Source organism: Podarcis filfolensis (assembly GCF_964270895.1).
Source record: "Podarcis filfolensis genome assembly, chromosome: 3".
In the NCBI taxonomy this organism is placed as follows: Eukaryota; Metazoa; Chordata; class Lepidosauria; order Squamata; family Lacertidae; genus Podarcis; species Podarcis filfolensis.
In genome coordinates, this window is record NC_139606.1 from 108,503,162 (window position 1) to 108,531,097 (window position 27,936).

The 27,936-nt window shown below is 42.6% G+C and overlaps 1 protein-coding gene and 1 long non-coding RNA gene across 47 annotated transcripts in view; one reads left to right on the forward strand and one right to left on the reverse strand.

Moving 5' to 3' along the window:
* NRXN1 (neurexin 1) overlaps positions 1-27,936 on the reverse strand; it is a 986,669-nt gene that overhangs the window by 737,536 nt on the left and 221,197 nt on the right. For 30 of the 46 annotated variants that reach the window (XM_083604812.1, XM_083604803.1, XM_083604797.1 and 27 more), the window contains one exon: positions 27,451-27,495. The exons of the other annotated variants lie outside the window; for them this stretch is intronic. In XM_083604812.1, coding sequence (XP_083460938.1) covers positions 27,451-27,495 — 45 coding nt within the window. The remainder of the gene's footprint in view (positions 1-27,450; positions 27,496-27,936) is intronic. 46 annotated transcript variants of the gene reach the window in all.
* LOC310758919 overlaps positions 1-27,936 on the forward strand; it is a 438,564-nt gene that overhangs the window by 126,674 nt on the left and 283,954 nt on the right. The gene's annotated exons all lie outside the window — the stretch shown is intronic.

Sequence of the window (27,936 nt, forward strand, 5' to 3'; positions counted from 1 at the left end):
ATCACAAGTCCTTCATATTAACTCTAGTGCACTTTTCACTACACCCAGTGTGGCACCCAGCAGGTCTAGTCGGCTTATTTTTCTTCCTCAGTTGAAGATGCCGAAACTGGAAATTCATCGTTAAATATATTTAGATTTCCAAGTACGCATTGACTGCACATTTTTGAATGTGTTGAGATCTGCAAATATGTACCAAATTTGACTTATTCTGTTCTTGCTGCGTTTCTTGATGAGGGCAGATGGGAAGAAAAGGAGCCGCCAAGGACCTTGTTGCTAGGAGGCAAATGTGTATCTACCAGAGATGCACCTTTTTTTTAGAACATAACACTATTTATTTGTCTACACACAGAGACAAATACAGGATTCCTCAAGCATCCTTAGTCAAAGGGTGCAATCAGGGGTGAGCATTGGATTCCGACAATGCATATTATTAGATATAAGATTAAATGGGGGGAGCGAGAGAGACAGAGAGAGAGAGAGGTGGAACTGGGGATAATAATAAAATTACAGAAAAGGGGAGGGAGACACACAAGCTACTCTAACTTAAGAAAGAACAACAGAACAGTACAGCCCTCAAGGTCTTAGCCATATGCTCTTAAGTTTCATACACTTAAAAGCCGGGCTTTTATTTATATTTAAACATGCTGTCTATAAATTAGGGCCAGAGGGGAAAGCAGGGTTGAAGTACCAGGCATCTGTGTGCTAAGGACTGCCGGTTAGAATTTTGACTTTGCAATTATATTCCACAGCGTCAACTCTCACAGGGCTAGAGGGCCAGATTTGGCACTTCTGCTCGGAGGATGCGTTGGACCTGAACGTGCATTTGCAGTGGAGGCCCAGGCGTTGCCGCTGAATACTTTGCTCAGGGAAACATTTTTCAGCGCCATGGACACAATACAGATGGTACATACCAGTGGTGGAGAGAGTCTAATGCAGGGCCTGATTTAGGTTTGAGGAAGCCCTAAGTTACTGAAGGTAATGGGGCCCTTTATATGTCCAGCTGTCCTTTGTCAACAACAAATTGTCACTTTTTTTGTGCTGAATATATGCTATATGGTAATTTATGGACCTAATAGGGTTATCTAAAGCCATTTGCACATGCAGAATGTAGTTACAGGTAGGTAGCCATGTTGATCTGCCATAGTCAAAACAAAATAATAATAATAATAATAATAATAATAATAATAATAATAATAATAATAATAAAAAATTCCTTCCAGTAGCACCTTAGAGACCAACTAAGTTTGTTACTGGTATAAGCTTTTGTGTGTATGCACACTTCTTCAGATACCAAAAGCTCATACCAGTAACAAACTTAGTTGGTATCTAAGGTGCTATATGCAGAATGTAGGCACCCCATATATAGAAATGTGCAAACCAGTGATATTTTAGGGAGCAGGCTAACAGGCGGGGCCCATTACTTACATCATAGGAGCCTACACAACACAAACACTGTTGCTGTATGTAGATTTTATTTTATTTGTTTTTTATCTTATATTTTGGAAATGTACATCCATTTTTTTTCTTTAATTTTTTTGGGGGGCCCCCAAGAGAGTGGGGCCCTAAGCTATAGCTTGTTTAGCTTTTACATAAATCTTGCACTGGTTTAATGCAAAAGCTGGCACAGCAACAGATGCAAATTCTACTTCTGTGAAGTGGGCTACTTTCCACATGTGCTCACACACCCCTATCTGACCTCCATCCAGACTACTGTGAGGCAGTATTAGGAATGGAAGAGATGTTTGATTCTGTTTGCATTTTAATAAGAAAAAGAGTTTATTGAATTCCCTTTTACAGCTGTCCAAGCTAGTGGCCTTCACTATCAAGGGCAGTCTCCTGACTTTTAAATGTATCTTTTTTGGGGGGTGGGGGGTTCTTTAATATGATTGCTCTATCCCTCTGAGAAATGAGTTAGACTGCTCACATTCCTTCAAACCAAAGCCTGCAGATTCAAGCACTGACAACTTACATTCACTGATGGTTAAACATTTGCTTGTCAAATAAAATGAAAGCAATATCTAGCTTCAGGTTTCCTTGTTATGTATTTGTGTTTTTTTGGCTTTTGGCTTTTTTTTTTAATGAAAATGAGTTGGTTACGGAGAGTCTAATAAATTATTTACTTTTTCAGCAGAAACCAAACAACTCAATAAATGAATGGATTGCTTCCAGCAATGACACCTTGAACTTCCTTCTCGCAAGCGAAATATAAATTAGGTTAAGACAAGACGTTTCAGGGTGAAATTGAACTGCCCTCCTCTGAACCTGAGGCTGGGTCTACGAAGGCAGCAGAAAATGGCTTGCCCAGGGTCCTAAGGTGTAGGATCAAATTTATGAATGCTCCCCCACCCCCAAACTACAGTGAAAATTCCCTACAAGTAGAAAACTATCACTTTGCAGGCAAAGGACCCTTGCTATGTAAGGAGGAAGATGGATTGATATTTTAAACCACCTAGTTTCTTTGGGGAAAGCCATAACTGTTTAAAGTGGTACCCTAGTACTTCAAATGCATGTTGTGAATGTAGGTACCCCTGTTTCAGAAAGTTTGAATTAGGTTAAGTTCACCTTTAAATCCAAACTGAATTGAATTGCTACCCACAGATTGACCCCCCTCTCAAATCAGTAACCATCACGTTCACCTGCACCAATTGCCATTTCTGGAGCATGGCCAACTAGTTTTCATCTGAGTCTCGAAGACACACAGTTTTGTAACCCACCCCCAGGGTCCACAATAGTCTCCAAGTTAATCTAATGCACTTTTGGAAAAGAACACACCATTCTGAAGGAAAGCCATCTTTGACGGCCACTTTTCCCTAGCCGGCCTTATCTTATGCCACCTCGGGGTGTAGTCAAACCACAAGTTGGAACTTTTAAAATAAAACCCAGCTAATTTTTATATTGGACTGTGGAGCCTCGTCGGTAGCTCAGAAAAAGTCAGAAAGCTGCAAAATATCGTCAGTGTTTAGAACTGCTTAGTGGCCAGGAAAGCAACTTTATGGATATATTATTTAACTATCTGAGCAGCACAGAGAGCAACCCAAAGTCTATTTCGAGAGCATCTTTAATGATTACAGCTGCAGTGTGGTTACAGCCAATTTTAAGACTAAATATAAATGCAGCACTCAACGTGCAGCCTATAAAAGGAGGCTGTGACACAGCAAACAGCACCGGAATTCATCAAGTCTTCTGCTTAGGCTCCCCCCTCCCCCTCGTGCAGTTTACAGGCTTGTACTGTTGCTTTTGTTTGGTGGAGAGAATTCAGTCTCTTACAGATGTTCAAATAAACATTCATGGAGGAAAGTAGGATCCTAGTGGCAGGTTCTACCTTCTATCTATGTTAGGAGGGCGGCAGATGCTTTCAGACTCAAATCCCCATCAGCCCCAAACGGCATGGCCAATAGTCACTCATGATGGGAGATGCAGTTCAGCAAAGATGTGGAGACCAACAGGCATACAACTCTGGGACTTCGCTTTGGGGCAAGTGGGCAACCCTGACTTAGAGCATTTGTTCCCAATAGCAGTTTTTATGGGTGCAGACTTTTGGCCTGATTCCTACGCAAGCAGAAAGAGATGGAATCACTCTTCACCTTCTTTACTCCCCACCTTCTCCCCTTGGCTAATTAAGCCAGAAAAATATAAGGTGTTTAAAGGGAAAGGGGCTTTTTTGTGATGGGGAAGGAGAAGACAGCTAGATGGGTTGGTTGGTGGTTGGGAGGAGTAGAGGGGTTAGGGGTCTTGTGGGTGTTGCACAAATAAAGATTTATTTGGAAATTATCTAAGATATTTCCCATTCTGGCAGAATCTCAGCTAATTTTTAATTTCTTAATTCTTAATTTTTTGCCCTTCCTGTGTATGTGTGTGTGTGTGTGTATGTGTGTAACTTGGTGGAAATCCTAACTGGGCAACATGCAACACACACAAAAAACCCCCAACAACAACCAAAAATAGACCATTAAACACTGAGCATGTCTAGTGACCATGGAATGGTGTATGTCTAGTATGTGTGTGTGCGTGCTGAACACAGGGACTGGAGAGAATGGAGGACCCTGAAAGATGGAAAGGCTGCCTGGCAGTAACACTAAGGAACAGCATGCCATATTGCAACACCTCTCAAGGATACTCTCCTCTTACATTTGCATGGAGTCAAGATGCAGAAGATTTATCTCGCACAGTGCAAAATTTGACATGATCCGCTAAAAGGATTCTCCACATTCAGAGACAGCGTGCTGCTAAATACTAGATGCTGAGGAGCAAGCAGAAGGAGAGGAATGCTGCTGACATACTCTGCCTCCAGCTCTCCACACATCACGCCAGATACCACAGGAAACAGAAAGCTGGAGTAAATGGAATTTCAAGCTGATCCCACAGGACACTTTGAATGAAACTGGGCACTTCTTAAAAGCATTGGTTTCTATGGGAATGAGTTGAGGCTCATGCATGAATCACAGATTTGTAGAATTGTAGAGTTGGGCTCAAAAGTGCTTCACTGTCTGGATGGATCTCATGATGGAAACTTTTCAAAGCTTTGGTTACATACAACTGTTGGATCAATTCAAAGTATGCAGAAGAACATCTCATTGAATTCAGTTTGGCTTACTTCAGGGAGCTGGCTTGTCTTTAGAGGTCTCCCCTCACCCACCCAGTCCTACTTCTTGGTTTCCTGCTCCTCTTCTTAGCAAGGTCTAGATTTGTGCCTTCAGATCTTGTTCAGGATGCAAGTAAGGTTTCAGGAGCTACCTGCACCAGCCACCTGAAGTTGATAGCAGCCAATGGAGCCTGCTACCTGCCTGTCTCAACACCTCCCTCTCGTCACCCTGGGCTCCTTTTGGAGGAAGAGTCAGATAGAAATCTAATAAATAAATAAAGGTGGTGGCACACGCCATCTGACCAGGAAGGCTGGCAAATGATTGTTTCACTTTGTGTTAATGTTCTGACAACATCTGATTTGCGGTACATGGGCCAAGATGGATGCTACTTAGTTACTTGATCACACTTGCAAGCATACACACATTCACTGTGTGATAGAATTAGGGTACGAAGTAGATTTTAATCATAGAAGGCTCTTGCTTTGCACAGTGGTTTTCTTCTCTCCATTTAAATCTCTCACATCTCAGATTGTCAAATACTAATGCTCGAACCACCTCCACACTCATACACGTCTCTCATCATTCCATTCCAATTGCTACATTTAGCTTCCGGTTTTGCATTTCAAGCACTATTGTTTATGACAAGCTTCAGTGAAAAATGTGCTCCTGTTTCACCAGTTGCTAATAACAGGGAAGCTGATGCTCTGAATAGCATTCCGCCCAAATAAGCATTCATTCATAACTCTATTTTTCTCAAGTTTTTTTTTTAATCAAAGCATGAAAAAAATCTAAAAGGTAATAACTAAAAGTTTGGAAACACAGATCCTGTTCTTTCCTGGAAAGGGTGACTTATGCTCACAAGAAATCCACCTTTCAGCATGGCAACACCTACACCTTAGAACTCCCTGCCCAATGCCATTAGGCATGTACCTGTACTGTACTATGTTCAGGACTTGTTATAACTTTTGTACTGTTTAGATGAACCCACCCAGATATGTAAAGTTGGCATGCATTTTAAGATTCATTAAACTGCTGGTTTGAAGGATCAGGGCTTCAGAGGATGGCAGCATGAGAGCGGGCCTTTTCTGCAGTGGCCCTTCCGTTTGTGTAATGCTCTCCCCAGGGAGGTTCGGCTGGCGCCTTCAGTATACATCTTTAGGTGCCAGGCAAAAAATGTTCCTCTTTAACCAGGCCTTTGGCTGATTGATATCCAATGCCCTTTTAAAAATGTGTTGTGGAAGGGGGGTGGCGGCTATTGGGTTGTTTTTGTTCTTATTTTTATTATGTATTTTGTCTTTTTTATATTGCAATTTTATGTTGTGAATCGCCCTGAGATCTATGGGTAGAGGGCAGTATACAAATTTAATTAATAGTAATAATAATATTCCAAATTCTGGTTAGGTCAACTTGTGATTGTAATTTGTTTTAACCATTTTTTAATACTGAATTTTACATTTTTGCTACCTCCTGTGGGACCTGCTGGTAAAGGGCTGGTAATACAATGGAGAAGGGACGCGGGTGGCGCTGTGGGTAAAACCTCAGTGCCTAGGACTTGCCGATCGTATGGTCAGCGGTTCGAATCCCCGCGGTGGGGTGAGCTCCCGTCGTTCGGTCCCAGCTCCTGCCCACCTAGCAGTTCGAAAGCACTCTTAAGTGCAAGTAGATAAATAGGGACCGCTTTATAGCGGGAAGGTAAACGGCGTTTCCGTGTGCTGCGCTGGTGCTGGCTCGCCAGCTGCAGCTTCGTAACCCTGGCCACGTGACCCGGAAGTGTCTTCGGACGGCACCGGCTCACGGCCTTTAGAGCGAGATGAGCACGCAACCCCAGAGTCAGACACGACTGGCCCGTACGGGCAGGGGTACCTTTACCTTTACCTTTAATACAATGGAAGAGGAAGATCAGATTATTCTGATGCACTACAAAACACTATATTAAGCTTACATTGCTGAAGTATTTGAGCATTTTTGTTGTGGTAGTAAGTTGTAGCTATGCCACATGGCAGAGGATAAAGGTATGCAAAGCTTAGGTAGATATAACCTGCAAGTCATCCTGTAAAAAGCTATGCAAATGTAATCAACTGATAGTTTTCAGAATATATCATTCACAGGAGGTTTCCAGGAATGATCCAGTATCAGCAAGGATTCCAACTGCTGCTGGGTCTTGATCACAGGATTATTCCTTGAAAAATCACAAAGGTAAGTAATTCTGATATCACTTAGCCAGTGGAGAGAATACGCAACTTGGAATTAAATCCTGCACAGTCATTAAAGACTTCAGGGCAGTCACACTTTCCCTGTCTAACCCACCTAACAGGTTGAGGTTGCACATTCAAATGCAAAATAACACACACACACACACACACAAACACACACAGACGGGTTTTTGAGCTAAGAACTGCAACACAAAAATGGAGAAGCGTGAAAGCCAAAGAATTAACCATGTTGCAATATTTGTTGCAATCCCCAAAAAGTGTGAATCAGGCTGGCTCGCTTAAAACTGGGGAACATACATTCGTAATTTTTTTTGTATGCTACGTTTCTGTAGTTAAAACCATGCTCAAGGCGGCTTGCAACATAAAAAAAAAAATCAGCTGACTAAAATGTAACAAAAGTAGTCATAAACAGTAAATAAAACATCAAAAAGCACACGACCCAATTGAACCATGTCTACATGCTTCGTAAGAATATCTAAAATCAATATACAAAAATTAATATCATAAACAGCAACAACCCCCCAACAACAACAAAATTAAGCAACACCCCAACCCAAGTCTTGTTCAACAGCCTCAGCTTTTGTAGCTGGAGTCAGTCAAAGCTGACTTTCCTTCCCCGGTCAGATGGGAAAAGGCCTGCAAGGCATGGAGCAGGTCTCCCAGCCAAGAACCCTCTCCAGCTTCCTTGGCCCCAAATCCTCTGTCAGTAAGCTGCATAAGGCAGTGCTCATAAGCAGGAACTAAGACACGGGATACATTTTTAATGATGCTGCTTTTAATGTCTGGGTACTGGGATAGCTGCAATTGCGAGAGATCCCCGCACTCCACCCTTATTCCCCATGCATTCCGGTGCTTGCCAAGAAATGCTGATGGGTAGATGCGTCTAGTGTTCCTTGATGCTCTTCACTAAACTGCTTAAGGTCAGATTGTGTTGAGTTGAATCAAATGATTAGCTTGGTAAACTGACTGCGGGATATGGGTGTGTGTGTGTGTGTGTGTGTGTGTGTGTGCCTTTCTTTCAGCGCTCAATTCAGGGGCCCCTGCTCATAAAGCAAGGGACTTGGTGCCAACTGCATCCTGTGAACTTGTATTTGCGGCAGCTTAAGCGGCCCGCATCATTACATCTTAAAAGATGCCTACAGAGGAATCTCACGGTAAAACCAAGACTTCTTTTCCCCCAATTACAGTCTCAGTGATGCATACTGCAGGGCATAAATAATTTAGCACTGTTGTAAATAAGCCCAGCATATAATATATACATACATTCCTGAGCGATTTTTACTAAGCTCATGGCCTTATGCACTGCCTTCTTGCTGAGAGGTTGTCTTCCCTCCTTAATGCCTCTCGCCGCTTGCTGTTTGTTTGTTTTCATCGGGAAGACCTTCATGCTTCAGTACATGTGTTTAGTGGTACGGAGACTTTGCATTAGCATAGTTGGAAGCTCAAAAACTTCCTTGGCTACTCTTAGGCTCCATTTTCGACCACACTGTTTGCAGCCAGGCCTATCTGTCAAGCGAACGAGAATGTGCGGTGCCGGCAAGCAGAGCGCTGCAACATCAAGGCTATAAAAGGAGACTGTTACAATACCTTTGGAAGAAATTCACATGGATCCTGTATTGAGGGGGACTATAATGCAGTCGTGTGGGTGGCAGACTTGCAGGTGCATCACCTGATGCAGCCTTACAGTCAACTCCCTAGCGGAAGCATCATGGGAAAGGAATGTGCTCTGTGCGAAAACTAGACATCTGTGCAAATGGCCTCCTAACATTCTCCACCCTTTTTGTGGATAAAGATCTGTTTTCCCTAGAGAACTTTGGTGACACCCCCCCCCCCATAAATTCATGGAGAATATGGCTAGGAATGGTCAGTATGCCTCTGAATACCAATGCCAGTGTACTGGAAGAAGCAAAGATCACCAGTGTTGAAGCAATGATTCTTCAACATCAACTTCTTTGGACTGGTCATGTTGTGCGGATGCCTGATTATCGTCTTCCAAAGCAACTACTGTACTCTATTCCAAACTTAAAAATGGAAAGCGTAATGCTGGTGGTCAACAAAAGAGGTTTAAAGACTCTCTCAAGGCAACTCTAAAAAAATGTAGTATAAACACTCACAACTGGGAAACACTGGCCTGCAAGCTCTCCAACTGGAGAACAGCCTTTACCAAAGATGTTGTGGGCTTTGAAGATGCTTGAACTCAGGATGAAAGGGAGAAACGTGCTAAGAGGAAGGCACGCTTGGCAAACCCTCACCGTGATCAACTCCCACCTGGAAACCTATGTCCCCACTGTGGAAGGATGTGAGGATCCAGAATTTGCCTCCACAGTCACTTTCGGACCCACTGTTAAGACTGTGTTCATGGAAGACACTCTTACTCAGCTATGAATGATCACCAAAGAAGAAAGAAATATTGTGGGATGACTAGATGATCCTGAGAGTTCTTTCTAATTCTACAATTCTATGATAATCAGAAGGATGTGTGGATCCAGAGTAAAAGAAGAAAGAAGAAGAAGAAGAAGAAGAAGAAGAAGAAGAAGAAGAAGAAGAAGAAGAAGACGACCACCAATTGCTGGAAATCACAAGTGGGGAGAGTGCTTTTGTACTCAGGTTCAGCTTATGGGCTTCCCAGAGGCATCTAGCGGATCACTGTGAGAACAGAATGCTGAAGCAGGTCTGATTCATCAGGGCTGTTCCCAGGTGTGTTATTTTTGCTTACTGGGAGGGACAACGGGAGGAGCAAGACGGCAGAAAGTTTGACATGGTGTGGGTGCCTTGGGAGGAGAACCGGATTGTCTCTGCTGGTGCCCCTACTGTGCCAAACTCCCTGCTCCCTCGACCCTCCTCTCTCTTCAGGTAAGCAACAATGACACACCTGCTACAGATGGACCAATGTTCTGACTCATTAATGGATGCTTCCTCTGGTGATCAATTGATGCACTGACTAGTAGCTATATATAAAAGAAATTAACTGGCTCACGTGAAAAGCATTACAGGTAAGATGGTGTGAGTAGTTATAAAATAATATGGGGTGATTTGTCTGTAATGGCGCATTCACCCACGCAAGCAGGAATCGAGTGGTAAAAAGACATGTGCGAATCAGTTTTATCTCAGATTTCAGAATTTAAACTACTGGCTGAAATCAAACCTTATTTACAAAATATATTACCAAAATTGTGTGTGATGGATGAACAAGAAACATTTGAGGCAGCCTCTTGTCTTGCTTGGATGATATTTGCCTTAAGCAAAATGGGCTGGGTAATTTGATTGAATGTGATCCCATTTCTCTGAAGCTTCATGAAAATGAAAATTCACAGAAGTTAAAAGATGTCGTGATGCAAACTGATGTCTTTTCTTTTTAAGTATGTAAAAGTATAATTTGGAGCAGAGTAGTATTTTTTTAAACGTTACTAATCAAATTTGGAAAGAAGCTACTACATGATTCAAGATTCCCTTAATCCATACCGAGACAACACGAAATGCATCCTACCAAAAGCAGAAGCTGCCCATCTGGATGATCAAACAACAACAGTGATGCTTTCAATGTTATCTTCTTCTTTTTAACCAGTTTTATTCTCATTAGGGAATTGGGCTGTACAAGGAAAGGAAATAAGAGGAACTTTGATGGAATTTTAATGTGCTTATTTCGGGGGTTTTAAAAAAGAAAGAAAATCAAAGTGTGCAGAGATTCTTGGGGGCTTTTAGTGCCACCTAATAAAATTAATAATGGTTAACAGAAGTGATTTTCAAGGGATGGGTTGCTGCAACGCCATAGATGAGTTAGTGGGGGCAGGCTGTGATTCCCAGGTCACTAAAGGCAGAACACTTGGACTCAGTTCTCGGTGCAATTCTTTGCATGTTGACTAAGAAATAACTTCTGCTTTAGGTTTCCCTGGTAAGTGGACATACAGTTAAGTGAACATACTATCACAGTCTTGTTCTCCCATTCTAAACACACATTGCACACAATTTAGGAAGTGTCTGGCACAGTTAAGCACCATAACTGAAATCAATGGGACTGAAGAGCACAGTCTTAAGTACATGAAGTGGAAGAAATCCCTCTGATTTCATCTGGAATTACTTCCATTCAAGAGTATAATTGCAGTATGAGAGAAAGCCCACAATTTGAGGGACACTGACAATCTCAGACGAATTTCACAAATGACTAGAAACAGATACTTCTCAACTATCCAGACATAACGTCACTGACTGCTGACTCATCATATTTAGGTGACAGGCAATGTTCACTGATGTTTCTCGGAGTTTGAAGGCATTCCAAACCTTTATTCAGCATGGCTGCCATTTCCTGATGAAATGTGCATAGTTACATTCTATCTATGTATGCATGCATGCATGCATGCATGTATATATGAAATGGGTAAAAAAAAAAAGGTAAAGGACCCCTGAACGGTTAAGTCCAGTCAAAGGTGACTCTGGGGTTGCAGTGCTCATCTCGCTTTTCAGGCCGAGGGAGCCAGCGTTTGTCCACAGACAGCTTTCTGGGTCATGTGGCCAGCATTACTAAACCGCTTCTGGCACAACGGGACACCGTGACAAGTGTCAGAATGCACAGAAACGCCATTTACCTTCCCGCCACAGTGGTACCTATTTATCTACTCACACTGGTGTGCTTTCAAACTGCTAGGTTGGCAGAAGCTGAGATATAGTAATGGAAGCTCACCCTGTTATGCAGATTCAAACTGCTGACCTTCCAATCAGCAAGCTCAAGAGGCTCAGTGGTTTAGACCACAGTTCCACCTGCTCCCCTGTATGAAATACCTTTGGTCTACGCATAGTGTTGCATTCAATGTAGGACTAGGGTGAACGTTATGTTAGTGCAATGATTTTTCCTTGTGCAATGGAATGTTCTCCCTCTTCCTTCCCTAAATCTGTTCTGGGATCCCCTCCAACACTCCAGAGCAGATTTGGGGGTGAGCTGGGGTGCTGTCAGGGAGCAAATCCTATTGTGCTAGAGATAAATCCTTGTGCTAGCACAGAAGTTGAATATCACCCATTGAGACTAACACCTGTTATCACTTCCACCTCCTCAACACCTAGCTGAGTGTGCCTCTCCACCCATCATACTGTCCACTATTGCCCCGGAGTACCTGGCCAAAGTCTGTCTTTGTGGGGTGAATGAGAAAGATGTCATGGATTCCTTCAGGGATCCACTACATGCACTGTAATTTTGGAAAAGCTGGGTCACCCTGGATGTCTTTAGGATGTGCGTGAAAATGTACTCTGTAACTCAGAACCTTGGCTAGTCCTTCCCCAGCAGATGATGGTGAATTGAGACACTGGTCTTCAACCAGTGGGTTGGGATCAGGTCATGGACTGATCTAAGGTGGATCACAATAGCAACACTAGTACCATATAAATATATGTTAAATAAATAAATAAGAAATTGTTCCCCAAAATGCATGTTTCGGTTAAAGGTGGGTCTGAGTGTGAAAAAGCTGAAGATGTCTGAACTGAAGGCATCACCTTGCTGATTTTGCCTGTTTTTCCATATTTTTTTATGTTGCTTGCGAATGGAGAAATCACAAAATAGGTGCTCACATTTGCATGAATGTATGTTTACAGTAAATGCGCTAGCACATTAGGCCTATGTACTTAGTCTCTGTATCATCACAGTATGTGACATCTGTTCTTCTCATATCCAGATGCCATTGTATCTTAATTATACCCGCTAATGTTTCTGCGGGAGCCACAAATGGTGAAACAACATTCCCAAGAACTGGAAGTTGGTAACATCAGATTTCAGTCTAGCAGACATCTGAGGAGTGATAACATCTTTGTTTATTTAATTAAGTTCAGCTGCAATGTGAGTTGATGTTCTTCTGACCCTAGACTAGAGCTGAGCTGAAATTTCCCAGAAGGCATTTTTCCCCAGAGATTTCTTTTCTTCTCTGAATAATATCGACCATTGTTTTGTGGTGGTAGCTGTTCCCTAGATGCACTTGCACACATGCACAGAGCCCCAGAATGACACTTGCGGTAGTATTCAGTTTTGTTTTATTCATGCTTGGCCTCCTGCAATTAATGCACCGTAGTTACTTGTGTCTATTAACCTCTATGCATCTACTCTGAGTAGGACTAGCTTTGGCTACAACCCTAGGTACACGGCATTGTGGAAGATGCAAAATAGCTGTCAAGCTGCCAACATGGTTGCCATTGTTGCCAGTTGCAGTAGTAAGCAAAAGTAACAGAGAAGTAACACGAAACATGGTGGGGGGTGGTAATAGAAGCTCTGCTACTTTCACTGCTATTGGTGAGTGAAACTGGGAAATACAGAATTCCATGCACACTGAAAATGGACTAGACAATGATTAACAATTGGAGAGAGAGAAAAGTATAGGAAGTTAATATTTTAGAGTCTTTCCAAATTCAACATTTGCCTTATACGATACTCTAAACTCAAGTGCCAAATATTTCATGTAAGCAGAGATAATAAATAATAAGCGCTGCACCTTTCAGATTCCTCTGCCCACAGTGCAGCAGGCCCGCTGTCCCTTGCAGTGCCATCCTTGCTGGAAAGGGCCAGAGCTCAGTCAGTATGCCATAACTATTGAAAAATTGGCTCTGCTATCCTTACTCTAATTTGGGAAGCCAAGGCAAAGTTGGTGTTGCACTAGGGGGAAAGGTCTTTTTCTTTATTTATGAGTCACCAGCCGAGGGGTCACGGCACTCCACTGCTGCTGCTTAAAGAAAAGCAGGGCTGAGGATCTTCCCCTCTCTTTCACAGGATCATGGAATTGTAGAGTTGGAAGAGACCCCAAGGGTCATCTAGTCCAACCCCCTGCAATGCAGGAATGTCAGCTAAAGTATCCTTGACAGATGGCCATCTGACCTCTGCTTAGAAACCTCTCAAGGAGCAGCTAGGAGAAGTTGCTTAGATCCTGCTTCTTTGTTGTTGTTGTTTAGTCGTTTAGTAGTGTCCGACTCTTCGTGACGCCCTGGACCAGATCACGCCAGGCGCTTCTGTCCTCCACTGCCTCCCGCAGTTTGATCAAACTCATGCTGGTAGCTTCAAGAACACCATCCAACCATCTCATCCTCTGTCGTCCCCTTCTCCTTGTGCCCTCCATCTTTCCCAGCATCAGGGTCTTTTCCAGGGAGTCTTCTCTTCTCATGAGGTGGCCAAAGTATTGGAGCCTCAGCTTCATGATCTGTCCTTCCAGTGAGCACTCAGGGCTGATTTCCTTCAGAATGGATTGGTTTGATCTTCTTGCAGTCCATGGGACTCTCAAGAGTCTCCTCCAGCACCATAATTCAAAAGCATCAATTCTTCGGCGATCAGCCTTCTTTATGGTCCAGCTTTCACTTCCATACATCACTACTGGGAAAACCATGGCTTTTACAATACGGACCTTTGTTGGCAAGGTGATGTCTCTGCTTTTTAAGATGTTGTCTAGGTTTGCCATCGCCTTTCTCCCAAGGAGCAGGCGTCTTTTAATTTCATGACTGCTGTATGGACCTGCAGTGATCATGGAGCCTAAGAAAGTAAAATCTCTCACTGCCTCCATTTCTTCCCCTTCTATTTGCCAGGAGGTGATGGGCCCAGTGGCCATGATCTTCGTTTTTTTGATGTTGAGCTTCAGACCATATTTTGCGCTCTCCTCTTTCACCCTCATTAAAAGGTTCTTTAATTCCTCCTCACTTTCTGCCATCAAGGTTGTGTCATCTGCATATCTGAGGTTGTTGATATTTCTTCCAGCAATCTTAATTCCAGCTTGGGATTCATCCAGCCCAGCCTTTCACATGATGAATTCTGCATATAAGTTAAATAAGCAGGGAGACAATATACAGCCTTGCCGTACTCTTTTCCCAATTTTGAACCAATCAGTTGTTCCATATCCAGTTCTAACTGTAGCTTCTTGTCCCACATAGAGATTTCTCAGGAGACAGATGAGGTGATCAGGCACTCCCATTTCTTTAAGAACTTGCCATAGTTTGCTGTGGTCGACAGAGTCAAAGGCTTTTGCATAGTCAATGAAGCAGACGTAGATGTCTTTCTGGAACTCTCTAGCTTTCTCCATATTCCAGCCCATGTTTGCAATTTGGTCTCTAGTTCCTCTGCCTGCTTCTTTAGACAATGGGAAAAACAGACAGCCAGATGCTATTTTGCATAATTTTAAAGGCAGACTGAGGAAGGGACTCAATCATGCTGACATAATATTTAATATTCAATCATTCCAATCAACAGATTTTCACAAGCAGCAGTGAGATGATAGAGATTGCTGCATGTAAGAATCACCAGAAACCTTTCCGGTAAAGATATGGGCATTATTATTTTTTTAAAGGCAGGGGTGGCTAGCCCAGTGGTTTTCCAGATGTTGTTGGACTACAGCTCACATAGCCTCTGACTATGGGGCTATGGTGGCAAGGACTGATGGGAGCCGCAGTCTAGAAACATCCAGGGGGATCACAGGCTCCCCACCCATTTAAAAGGTTTGAGAAACCATACCCTACTAAGAACTTCCATAACATCACCGCAGGGTAGATAGTGGGTGGGATTTGCTGCCCCAAATGCAATGGTCTCATGAAGAACTCTCAACAGATATAATAACTGATGTGAGAGTTTGTAATGGGTGCATAGAATGTGTGACCCACCAAGGCTGCAATCATGTTTTCCCCTTCCTCCATTTTGCCATCCCTTGCATTCAGCAAAAACAGGAGAGATTCATTAATCTTCTTCGGAGGTAGGTGACACTCTACTTGGTGAGCCACAAGAAGCTCAAGCCTACCCTAAAGATGTTGCTAAATCTAATATCCATGGTATAAAAATCAACTCCTATTTAGCCAACTAGCTGGAAGCAATGCTTTAGATTAACAGTCAAGTCATGACACTGTGGCGAGATGGATGTTACGGCTGTGCTGCTTTCCTACAGGTTAAGACACATCCTTCAGGGTTCAGATACCATAAAGTCTCCCTAAATATCTCTCGCTGACTGCATGAGGGCAGAGAAGGCAGCAAGATTTATGAGCGGCTCACTTTGGAGTGGATTGCAGGTAGCACGCCAGCTTCCTCCAATCAAATCTGCATTGTAATTTCTAGAAATCAATTAGATGCAAGAAGCAATTACCTATTTTTAAGCACAGAATAATTTGTTTCTCCTGCAACAGGAGAATACAACGCATATCAACAATGAGGTTGCTGGCCCAATTGCTCAACAACTGTAGGAGCCAGATCACTAAAAGGGGAAGTGGAATATTTATCATGTTGCCTGCCATAAGAACTAGTAAACAAAGGTTTAGGAGTTTGGGCCAGAAGGGGCTTATTCTCAAGGGCATCCTTCTTTTTGACATTAAGATAAATAGCCATAACCAGGGATTGGGCCACAAGTCCCATCAGCCCCAGTATGCATGGCCAAAGGCTATGGGTGATCTTAATTGCACTTCTACAACATCTGGAGGACCAGGTTCATCCAACTCAGCACTGTCTTCAAGATCTCGGGCTGAGAACTTTACCATCACTTTCTAGCTGTAATGGTAATAAGAATATGAAAAAATGGTCCCTTTTTTCTTGGTAAATAACCAAGAGCTTAAGATATAATATTATAAGAGGATGGGTAGAAAATAAGGGGTTTAATTGTAATGTTGGGAGATAAGGATTTGCTGGATAAACAATTCAAACTGGAATACAAGAAGGGGAGGTATGAGGAGGTCAGTGAAAGATGTTATTCAAAAATAAGTTCTGTACGTTGTGTTTTTTTATTATTATTTTTAATTTTAATTTTTTCTTTTTATTGTTTGTAAAAAATGGAAAATCCTAATAAAATATCTTTTTTTAAAAAAAAGAGAGAACTTTACCATCACAAGCTACAAGATTCTTTTTTTTTTTAACTCTTTCCTTTCTTGTACCTGCATGGTTCAACACCATTTCACTCACCCACCTCACAGACAAAATCCTCATGTTCCTTTTCTAGACCTGGAGGTGTGGAATAGAATGAAGCTGTCCTTTTGGGGCAGGATCTCTACAATTAAGATGAACGTGCTCCCAAGAATGTTATTTTTGTTCCAGACAATCCCCATAATTAAGGGGAGTGGAACCTTCAAAGATTGGCAAAAAGTGATATCAAGGTATATCTGGCAGGGCAAGAAGCCAAGAATAAAATATAAATTACTTACAGATGCGAAAGAGAGAGGAGGCTTCGCCCTGCCAGATTTGAAACTATATTATGAGGCAGCATGTATTTGCTGGTTAAAGGATTGGATTAAGCTTGAAAATAAGGAATTATTAGATCTTGAAGGTTTCGACAACAGGTTTGGGTGGCACGCTTATTTATGGTGTGATAAGAAAAAGGTTCACAAAGGATTCGGAAACCACATCTTCAGAAATTCGTTAATAGAAGTATGGGACAGGTACAAAAGTGTTTTAGAACCAAGGGTTCCACATTGGTTATCTCCGTTGGAGGTTATGAGTGTAAAAAAAGTGAATATGAGAATTAATTGGGCTACATATGGAGAATTGGTAATGAAGGAAGGAGGAAAATGGAAACTAAAACCTTATGAACAAGTCAAGGATTATGTATATGATTGGTTACATTACTTTCAGGTAAATGAGATGTTTAAGAAGGATGCAAAGGAAAAGGGATATATAGAAAAAGACTCTAGGTTTCAAATGGATATAATTAATAGCGATAATAAGATTTTGTCAAAAATGTACAAGATACTGTTGGAATGGTGTACGAAGGACGAAGAAGTTAAATCAGTAATGATACACTGGGCTAGAGACTTTGGATATAACATCCAATTTGATGATTGGGAGAAACTATGGAAGGAAAATTTAAAATTCATTGCATGCATGGGATTGAAAGAAAATGTGATGAAAATGTTCTACAGATGGTATATTACACCTGTTAAGTTAGCTAAAATGTACAAAACGGACAATAAGTGTTGGAAATGTAGGGAAAGGGAGGGAACATTTTATCACATGTGGTGGGAATGCAAGAAAGTTAAGAACTTCTGGGAAGGGATATATAACGAATTGAAAAAAATGTTAAAATATACTTTTGTCAAGAAACCAGAAGCTTTTCTTTTAGGAATCACAGGAAAAGAGATAAGAAGGAAAGACTGTAAGCTATTCCAGTACGCAGTTGTGGCAGCAAGAATTTTACTAGCCCAGAAGTGGAAACAGGAAGAAACACCGACAATTCAAGAGTGGAGAACGAAATTAATAGACTATGCGGAGCTAGATAAACTGACTGGAAAAATAAGATATTCTAAAAATCAAAAGTTCATCGAACATTGGGGGAAGTTTGTAGATTATCTGAAAAATCTATGTGATTCACAAACAACGCTAGTGGGGTTTCAAGAAGCACTGTAAAGGTTAAGATGTATTGTTGGGGAAAATATATATTGGTAAAGGTGAAAGTTAAAAGGCAATGCAAAAAAGGAAATGCGTTATAGTTAGGAGTATATATGGATGATTACCAGAAAAATCGAAGGAAGTCTCAAAAGTACAATTCGTGAAAATTTGGTTAAAAATGCATGATTTTTGTTGTAAACTAATAAAAAGTATATTGAAAAAAAAAAATCCTCATGTTCCTTTTCAAATCCCGTTCCTGCACGCTACATTTGAGTGGTTAAGTGGTTAAACATGAACCTGCCTAGCTCAATAGATTTTTGGACGCGTTGCAAACGAAATGCCATTTTCCTGGGCATTTCTTCTATAGATCAGAATTTGGAATGCCATGCTGCATCTGTGTAGAACCTACCCAGGATTAAATGTGCCTAGAAGTGCTACTGTATGTAAGGGCTGCAATCAGGGCTGGCATCAATGATTGGCACAAAGGGGTCACACAGCAGCAGGCAGCCCACTGACAACAGTGCCCTGGAAATTCTTCTCTCTTAAACCTTTGCAGCAATCAATGATAGTTTCCTACTGTCCCGTGGAGGGCAGTCCACCTGCCTCTTTTCCTAGGATCAGCTGCCTGGAAATCTACTTAGAGAGCATCTGAATGATGACTCCGTAATAGGGTTTCTGCCAGATTCATTTGCATGTTCATGTTCAGTTCTGATGATATTTGTCTCTGCAGTGTGTGTGTGTGTGCATTTCTGTTTCTGAAGTTTAATGCCTGCTTGTTTCCATGAGTTTTGGGGCTCTCCCTATGGTTGGGGCCATGGAGAATTGCAGATGTTGGGGTGGAGGGGGTCTTCCTTCCTCTGCCAGCCAGTCTGTAGGGTGGGGTGGCCCTGACCCTGTATGGGAAGGAATATAAAGAATCCTGCCTGTCTCAGCTGGAGGGAGGTTCTATCCCCAAGAGCACAGACTATCCAGAAGAGGACAAAACTACTCTTCATGGGACACTGGGGGACTACTTGTTCATCTGCCTCTCACTCTGCTCCAGACAACGAAGAGGGAGAAGGAAGGTCAAAAGGAAGAAAAGAAGGTAGCACTGCTCATTTTCTCCTTGACAGAACACAGATGAGAAACTGTTGATAGTTTTAAGTGGTGGCTGTGCTGGGCCCGGGGGATAACCCAAGCAGAGCAGTCCAGGTCCAGTCCCGAATCCAAGGATTCTGCGAGCAGTCAGTCCGACAGGGCCAAGGCAGGAAACCTGGCTAGGTCAGGCACAGGGTCTCAGGCAGGTTGTAGCAAACAGCAATGTTGCTCCCGCAACCTGGGGCGGGGTCCGACAGCCTTTTATCTTTGTTGGGGTCCTGATCCTCTGGTGACTCACCTCCCTGTCTTGCCCGAATGCGAGCACTCCTCCTGCGAGTACTCAGGTCTCTCCTTCTCTCAGACCTGAGTCTCTGCAGCTCGGGAGATGTAGGTGGGTTACTAGACCCAGAAGCCGCCTCAGCCTCTCCTGACCCAACTGGTAGTGGGGCAGCTGTAAGTGATTGCCCAGCTGAAGGCAACGAGGTAATCCCCGCATCTGGAGCCAGGGCAGGCTCAGGCCCCTGACTCGGCCCAGCTGGTGTTTGTTGCAGGGGAACCTGTGCAGACTGGGGCTCCTCAATATCAGGGCCCAGATCTGGTTCAGATGCCACCTGAGGCAAAGGATCCAGTGTGGACTGAGACTCCTCTGGTTCCGAGTCCAAGCCCGAGTCCCAGGCCATCACAGTGGCTGGTGTCCATTGTGACTCTTTGGGTGAAAGGAAGGGAGCCCAAGCAGTAGGTGCAAGTCGGAGCCATTGACAGCAAGCACCAACTAAGTCTATGTTTGTCCCCATTTTCCTCTTCTTTGCTCAGTTCTACAAGAACAACATTGAGTCTAAGGTGAGGGAAGCTGACAAGCAACACTACTCCCCTGGAGATACAATTAAGAAGGCAGGCAGGTAGGGACTGAGGTCAGTAGGCCAAATGGGTCGACTTCCACTGCTGGGATGGTGAGGAGGACCCTTCCAAAATCTGGATCCTGCAGTGGCTGCAATCCCATTTACTTGGAAGAAAGTCCCATTCACATCATAAGGCACATTTCTACATAAAAAATATGGATAAGATTTTGCTGGAGGTCTGTAGGCCTAGGCACACTGACTGGAAGCCACAGTCCATACTGAGCTCAATGGGCAATCAGCATGAACGTTGTTTTTTCCCAGGCTCAGGCTATCAATATTTAACAATGTCCAGGCTGCCAGGTGTACGTGTCATGAAGATGCTTCCTGTTCTCTACAAGAGACAATGTTAAGTGAGCGAGCCAGTGAGAACTCCTTGAGACAAATGGAACTGGTGACGGGGGCGGAGGGGGGTGGGTGGGAAGGCACTAAAATAGAAAGGCCAGCTGACACTTTTAGCACCTCTTTAGCAACAAGGGGTGCTTTGAGTGAAGAATTAAAGAAGAGAGCTTTTAGCACTCCAGTCACACAGTGTCATATCAGTCCCTCCGATGCACAAGCAGTTTGCTTCTGAATGTGTTCTGACAACATGCGATGCGATTGCTGGGAAAACGGAGGCACCAAAGAAAATGGAGGGGGGAGCATCTGAAAGGATGGTCATATTTTTTAAAAAAAACATGGAGAAGGAGAGAGAACAAGAAGGCTCTAGTGGAATTTAAATCGCCATAAATCCTTGGTACTTAAAAAGCACACCTTTTTATTGTGATAGCTTAAGTTATTTTAGACATTGCTTCCAGAAGATGACACCCCACAACACACATTTCAAGCTCTTGATATAATGCCTATAAGCATTAAGTAACACCCATGCACTGGGAAATTACTTACTTAACTTGCCTTAAAAAAAGGGTCCTATGCTCTGTGGATGTGATCAACGAGGTATCATGCACCTGGGCCATTTATTAACTTATCATTATTCCACAACGAAATAAGGGAAGGGAATAAATTGCAAAAAATTATTCCCAAGGTACTGAGGGCTTCACATAGATTTTCCCGTCATTAATAAAGGGAAACTATTCACTGCAAAAAAAAGATTTCCTCAGTTTGCCCTTCGTCTACCTTTATCTACTCTGTTAACTTTGCAATTTCAGGCAATTCCCAGTATTCAAAGCCCAATCTTAATGTGCTTTTATTACTGAGATGTGTGCCTCACTCAGTTCAGTGGTGCTCACTACTGGGGCTGTATAAGACTGCAGATTCAGACAACTGTTGGGATATTGACAGAACCGTGGAGTTATGCTATGATTTGGTGCCTGTCTCCACCAGGAAAGTTGCAATGCTGTTGGGGGTTTTTTTTGCATGCAATGGGGGCGGCTTCACATATCGAGCAGGTCTGATTTGCTGGGGGCACTGCATGCAGCATCTGCCAACCAGAAGCACTGCACTGTTTCCACATGGAAACCATATGGCAAGAAACATTCCATGGCAACAATAAGCAGTTAAACCCCAAAAAGAGTGTAGGTGATATGCTAGAGCCAGGAAGCACGCCATCAGGCTAGGGCGAGTACGGAATGCATGAGCTCATGAAGCCCAAATCATTTATGCCAAGTCCTGAAAGCCTGCTGTGAATATTTGTCACAGTTTGCGTTATTATAATTATGATTAATTTGATGTGGAATAGCAGGAAGGGGAAAGTTGGCAGAGGGTCTGGCGAGTTCTGCTAATCCTACAAAACACTTTTTAGACAATGCTGCAGCTTTTTCATTTGCATCTTCTCAAGCTTAATAGTCTTTAATTTGGACCATTATACACTGTGTGGCATTGTCTAGCTCCGCAGCCCCACCCCCAGAGCACACTTTGAATTCTGCTGTGTTTCGCTTCTTGGCAAGCACACTATGAAAGTGGGTTTTTGGAAAACACTCAAAGTATTTTTCTTTGCAAATGGGGCTTGGCATGATTAATGGAGCAAGGAGAGGTTCTGCGGAGGTCAGCTGCACTCAGTGTTTGCACCTGCAGCTCCCCTGAGGTCTTGGGAGGAAGGTTTTAGAAGATATGGACGTGGATGGCAAGGGGCACGTTTTTTGTCTTCCAGAATCCCGCATGCTTAATATGCCAAGGCCACTCAATGAAAACACATTCTCCATTGCTGCTTATCCTTAGCGTTACACGTAACTTGCAGCGTGTCTTTTACACTCTGAACCACTTAATTTTCAGTGGCGTAAATTTCTCCCTTTTAAAATGAATTCTATCTGCAAGGGTAATCTAGTTCGTCCCCCTGTGATGCATGAATCACGGCTTAAGAATCAGTGGCCGGTGGCCATCCAACCCCCGTTTAAAAACCTCCAGTGAAGGACAGTCCCCCACATGCGATACCAGTTCTACTCCAGTTGCCTGTGCATGTGTACCTCTGAACCTGTATCTTATACATGTACTCACGGAAACACCATTTGGAGCAATAAACAATGCTACTGTTGGGAATCTGATGGCTATGCAGCAAAGGTCTTACTACAATGGCCCTGATTACCAGATAGGGGGGAATCCTATATACAGAGGTACCTCAGGTTACATACGCTTCAGGTTGCAGACTCCGCTAACCCAGAAATAGTACCTCGGGTTAAGAACTTTGCTTCAGGATGAGAACAGAAATCATGCTCTGGCGGCGTGGTGGCAGCAGCAGGAGGCCCCATTAGCTAAAGTGGTGCTTCAGGTTAAGAACAGTTTCAGGTTAAGAACGGACCTCTGGAACGAATTAAGTACTTAACCCAAGGTACCACTGTACAGCGGAAACCAAGCTGGTGTTAAGTCTAGCTGGCATAAAGTTGTGCCAAACCCAAACCCTGCTTCTTAACAGATTGCGCTGCTGTTGATGGAACAGGGGTTAAATCACATATTAAGACAGACCTACCTAATGTGCAGTTTCTGAAACAATAGACAAACCAAAACAGCGCCATCCTTCGAAATTTGCATTGTGCAATGTAGTTCTCCAGCCAAGTAATGTATACAGGAAAGTATACACTAGGGTAAAGAGGTCACAAATGTGCGTTATATTAGTGAAAATGGTGTACAAAAGTGTGCTGCATTAATGAAAATGCACATTTGCAAAAATGTGCATATTAGAATAAATTCAAACTAGAATTATGAATGTTCGTGATATTTGTTTTAAGATTAAAGACTGACTGAAATGAGCTTTTTTATGTTTCTGAATTCCATGCAATACCTGGCTGGATTGCAAAATTCACAGAAGTGTGAGTTTCAAAAGATGCACATGTTTCAGTTCACGTATAGTTTTCAGAAAGTGCACATTAAGTTGGTTCGCCTTTAAAATTGAACTGAACTGAATTTCCCTCCCTTCCTCAGCTGTGAATATGGTCAAAGTCACTGCTCATTCTTGTCAGCCGTATGCACTCCATGTGAATAGGACTGAGTTGAAAAACAGAGCTCCTTATCTGCTAATGATAGCTTTCATTTGAGGGGAGTAAGTGCGCTTCTTCATATCTTCTGACAGTAAACTTTCATTTCCTTATTTTGGAGAGAATGCCACTCAATGTGACATTGAAGATGACAATTATTTCCCCATCAGATGACACAGTGGGGGTGAGGGGAGAAAGTGAGGAAGATGAATTCAGCTGTACACATAGTCTCTTTCTACTCTCTTCATTGCAAGGGGAACACTGCAAGCTAAGTAGCTAAATAGCTCTGTTGAATAATACTGTTGTGACAGACAGGGCTAAGAAAGAACTGGGAGGGCGGGGGGGGGGGGAATCACTTGCTGAGCAAGATGCATTCTAGATAAATAGTACCTCTATGTTCAGGTGCAGGTTATCTCTAATTACCAGCAGCTGGGAGAAAGGGGTTGCCCTTTATGCCATACTTGTAAGCGTCTCAGAAGCTTCTGGTTAAGTGCTACTGATGCTGTAGAAGCAAAATCCTAGACTAGATGGAGCCATTGTCTGATCTGTTCATGCTCTGTTCATGCTCTTCTGCAGAACAAAATAAAGCACCCTATAATTTTTCATACCCACACATGGAGGTGATGGAGAATCATTCTGCTTGGAACTGATCTTATTGGCAGCTCCCAGAATAAATGCATGGATCCAAACTTACTTATGCTTCTGATTCTGTTAAAACAATGTTTATGGAAGACAATCTTACTCGGCTATGAGTGATCGCCAAAGAAGCTTCTGGTTCACCTACTTCGAAATTTTGTGATGCATTTTTTGGCTCAAAAAAAAAAAGTACCTAGCTATTCAACTATTAGGGGGAAAACTATGTTTAGAACTGCATACATTGACCCACAAACTATGGGTTTGTTGTTTTTATCCGGAGGTTTCATGCTATGTGTTGGAATAGTGGGTGATAGGCCGGGGGGCTGGAGTAGTGGGGATGGGATTCTCTACCCTTGTTCTAAAGCTTTAACCAAACAAAATCCTTTAAGTTGTATTTTTTAAAGTTTTCAAATTCAACATAAACCCTTTAATCCTTTCTCATGGGGAGCTAATTTGCTTCCCATCAGCTGGGTGTCCAGTTGTTTGGAAAGGTCAATTTCCCAAACCTGAAAATAGAGATGTCTGAAGAAGAAACCTTATTAATTGATTCAGAATGAATGGCTTTGGGTCAGCTTTAATGTGTGCCAGCACTGAGTCTCTCTCCTCACCCCCACCCCAAGAAATTACATCAAGGCCAGTCCATCCTTCACTCTAACTGCAGTTGTGGCAAGTCTCTTTGCACCTTCAAGAAAATTGGTGAATTGTTGTTAGGTAAATAGGAATTATTGTTCTGAAATCAGAAGGCTGGTCACACAGCCAAGGTTTACTACAAGACACTACCCTTTTCATTCAAGGCATGTCTGCATCACAGTTTCCTAGAAATCCACGAAGGGCACAGGGAGTGTCCATTCAGAAAGAAAAATGGACACTTCCTTCTGCTTTGTCTGCTAACAAACTATGTAGCTAATACTGAGGCTGATCATCTTTCGTGATGTGGACTTCAGTGCATTTTTAAAACACTTGGTTAATGCAGAATTCTGATTGGTTTCAAAAACATTTTCAAAACCTCTGGATGCTGGAGCCCAATGCAGCAACATGTAGTCTTAGATTGAAAGATCCATACCATACTGGGCCCTCCCCATCAAAGACCTAATCAGTAATGTGTACTTATACTTTTATCTGAAAAAGGTTCCTTCTCTGACAAACTTGGAGCATAAAAACCAACTCATAATCTTGTTTTGGTTTGAGGATAAGCATGACTACCTAATTTGACACTCTCTTCTTGTAACTTTCTCAAGAGAACAGGCATCTTCCAAGCTCAGATTTAGGATCGCCTTATGAGCCTTAACAGATGAATTTCTTCTGTTTTGATCATTGTTGCTATTTGATTGCTATTAAGCTACAAAGGTAAAGGACCCCTGGATGGTTATGTCCAGTCAAAGACGACAAAGGGGTGAGGCGTTCATCTTGCTTCCAGGCTGAGGGAGCCAGCGTTTGTCCACAGACAGCTTTCCAGGTCATGTGGCCAGCATGACTAAACCGCTTCTGGCACAATGGGACGCCATGATGAGCACCAGAGCACACAGAAACGTCATTTACCTTTCCGTCACAGTGGTACCTATTCATCTACTTGCACTGGTATGCTTTTGAACTGCTAGGTTGGTAAGAGCTGGGACAGAGCAGCGGGAGCTCACCCCGTCGCGGGAATTTGAACCGCCGATCTTCCGATCATCAAGCCCAAGAGGCTCAGTGGTTTAGACCACAGTGCCACCCGCATTCCATTATTACGCTATAGAAAAGGGGAGGTCACATAGATAATGGTGTGGTCTTCACAGAATGATTTTTCTGCCCTTTGATGATTTGCATCACAACCCTAATCACATCTATTCAGAAATAAGCCTACAGAATTCAGTGGGGCTTCCTCCCAGGTAAATAAAGTTGGAATTCCAGCCTTAGAATTGTACTCATTAACTGCTTCCTCATTCAGGCAACCTCTAGTAAAAACAACAACAAATAACTCTAAAATTTTAAGCAAAGCAAATTAGACTTTGTTATCCTCTAAGAAGAACATAAAAAAAACCAGAACAATAAATTGCAAAAATATTCTTAGTTTGGGGCTTATTATACAGCTTCAGGTTCTTCCATGTCTTGTAGGGTGGCATTAATTATCTAGAGAAAGTTTGATTTTGCGTTGCTAGGAGTTATCTGAGACCCAAGAGATTGGTATATTGTTTGTAAATGGAAAACAGATTACTCTTAGACCTACTTATTGCCCAAACACAGCTTGAATTTCCTTGTTGGAGAATGTTTTTCAACAATGGAGCCAATTCAAAGAAGAAGTAACTTTGTTAGAAGGGGATCTCAATATTGTATGGACCTCAAATTAGAAAGGAGCATTAACTCTCTAAGAAACAAATGTTGTGCCTGCAACCAATTTTCAGTAAATAAGACTTGATAGATATTTGGCACATCTGCAATGTTGATTGAAGAAGCTACTTGCCTCACCCAACTTGTCACAACACATTGTTTCACAAATGCAGAAATTAAGATATTCATATGGTAGCCAAAGAATTCAATAACCCTTTGAAACTAGAATGCATCCGTACATTGGTAAGAAACATAAGGTGATGACGTAAACGAATCATACTACAAATTCAGAAACTGTAATTCTAAATGGTTGACTTGCTGTTCAAAATACCAACTAGCCAGGTAGGAACACAACATTAGTTACAACACATGAGACCAACATATCAATACAACATCAAGGACATCCATAAGGACTGTATCTAATTCTATGCACAATTATATCCCCAGGGGTGCACATATTTTGGCTGGCCTTGAAACCTGCCAATTTTTTTGTTTGCCAGAACCTTACACTGGAAGGCCAGAGCCTTGTCCCTGAGAGCATGCAGAACTTTCAGAGCAAGGATATGAAATTGGCAGCCATCTTCTTCCCTATCTCCAAGTTTAGGAGATGACAGGGGATTATCTTTGCTGCACTTAGCTTTGAATGCACTGTCTCAATTGCAGCATCTTCCTGAACATGGAGCTGGGAAGCGGACCTAACTACTGCTTTCACTTCCTTTGTGGTCCACTCTGATTTGCAGGTATGAGTGGGGTGGGGATTTGGTGGGCAGCAGCAACAACTTGTGCACTGGGCAATGGCTATGAAGTAATGGCACATGGACTGGAACTGGGAATGGACAGAATGGGAAGGGAGGAGGAGGAGGAAGAGGAGGAGGAGGAGGAGGAGGAGGAGACTATAGCCCTGAAACTGTGTGTTTAGGTTCTCCTAAATGGGACCTTCAGCCAGATTGCAAATGTGAGGTTCATTTTCAGACTACTGTATATGCCACAGACTGACTCATAGAAACAGACATTCATACTTACCTGGATAGGATCTGGATTCAGTCTTTGCAAAAAAAGCAGCAATTTCTAAATCAAGAAATAACAGAAAACGAAATCAACCAAATAATTACTAAGCTAAAAATAATAATTAATCATACAGCCCAAAGCCTAGAAGACTTTTTTTGAGGCCAAGTTCTACATCCAATGTAAGGCCTTTTGGCTATTAACTAAGATTACTTTTCAACAGTATGTTCAACCATGTGATACGCGTGTTCAAATTACACACAGTGAGTTGTATCCAATAAAGTTGCTCTGTTTGCACAAGGATTTCCGCTTGCACACTGAAACTTATCTCCCTTTCCTCTCCCCGTACTCCATGACCCCCTCCCCAATCTTCTCCAGAGGGTTGGGGGAACTCACAAAGCAGATTTGGCATGTTGTGGGGTGGAGAGGGGGAAAACGTTGATTTTCTTGCACGAATAAGGCAGCTTTGCCAGATACAACTCACAGTAATAAGCACAATCCTAA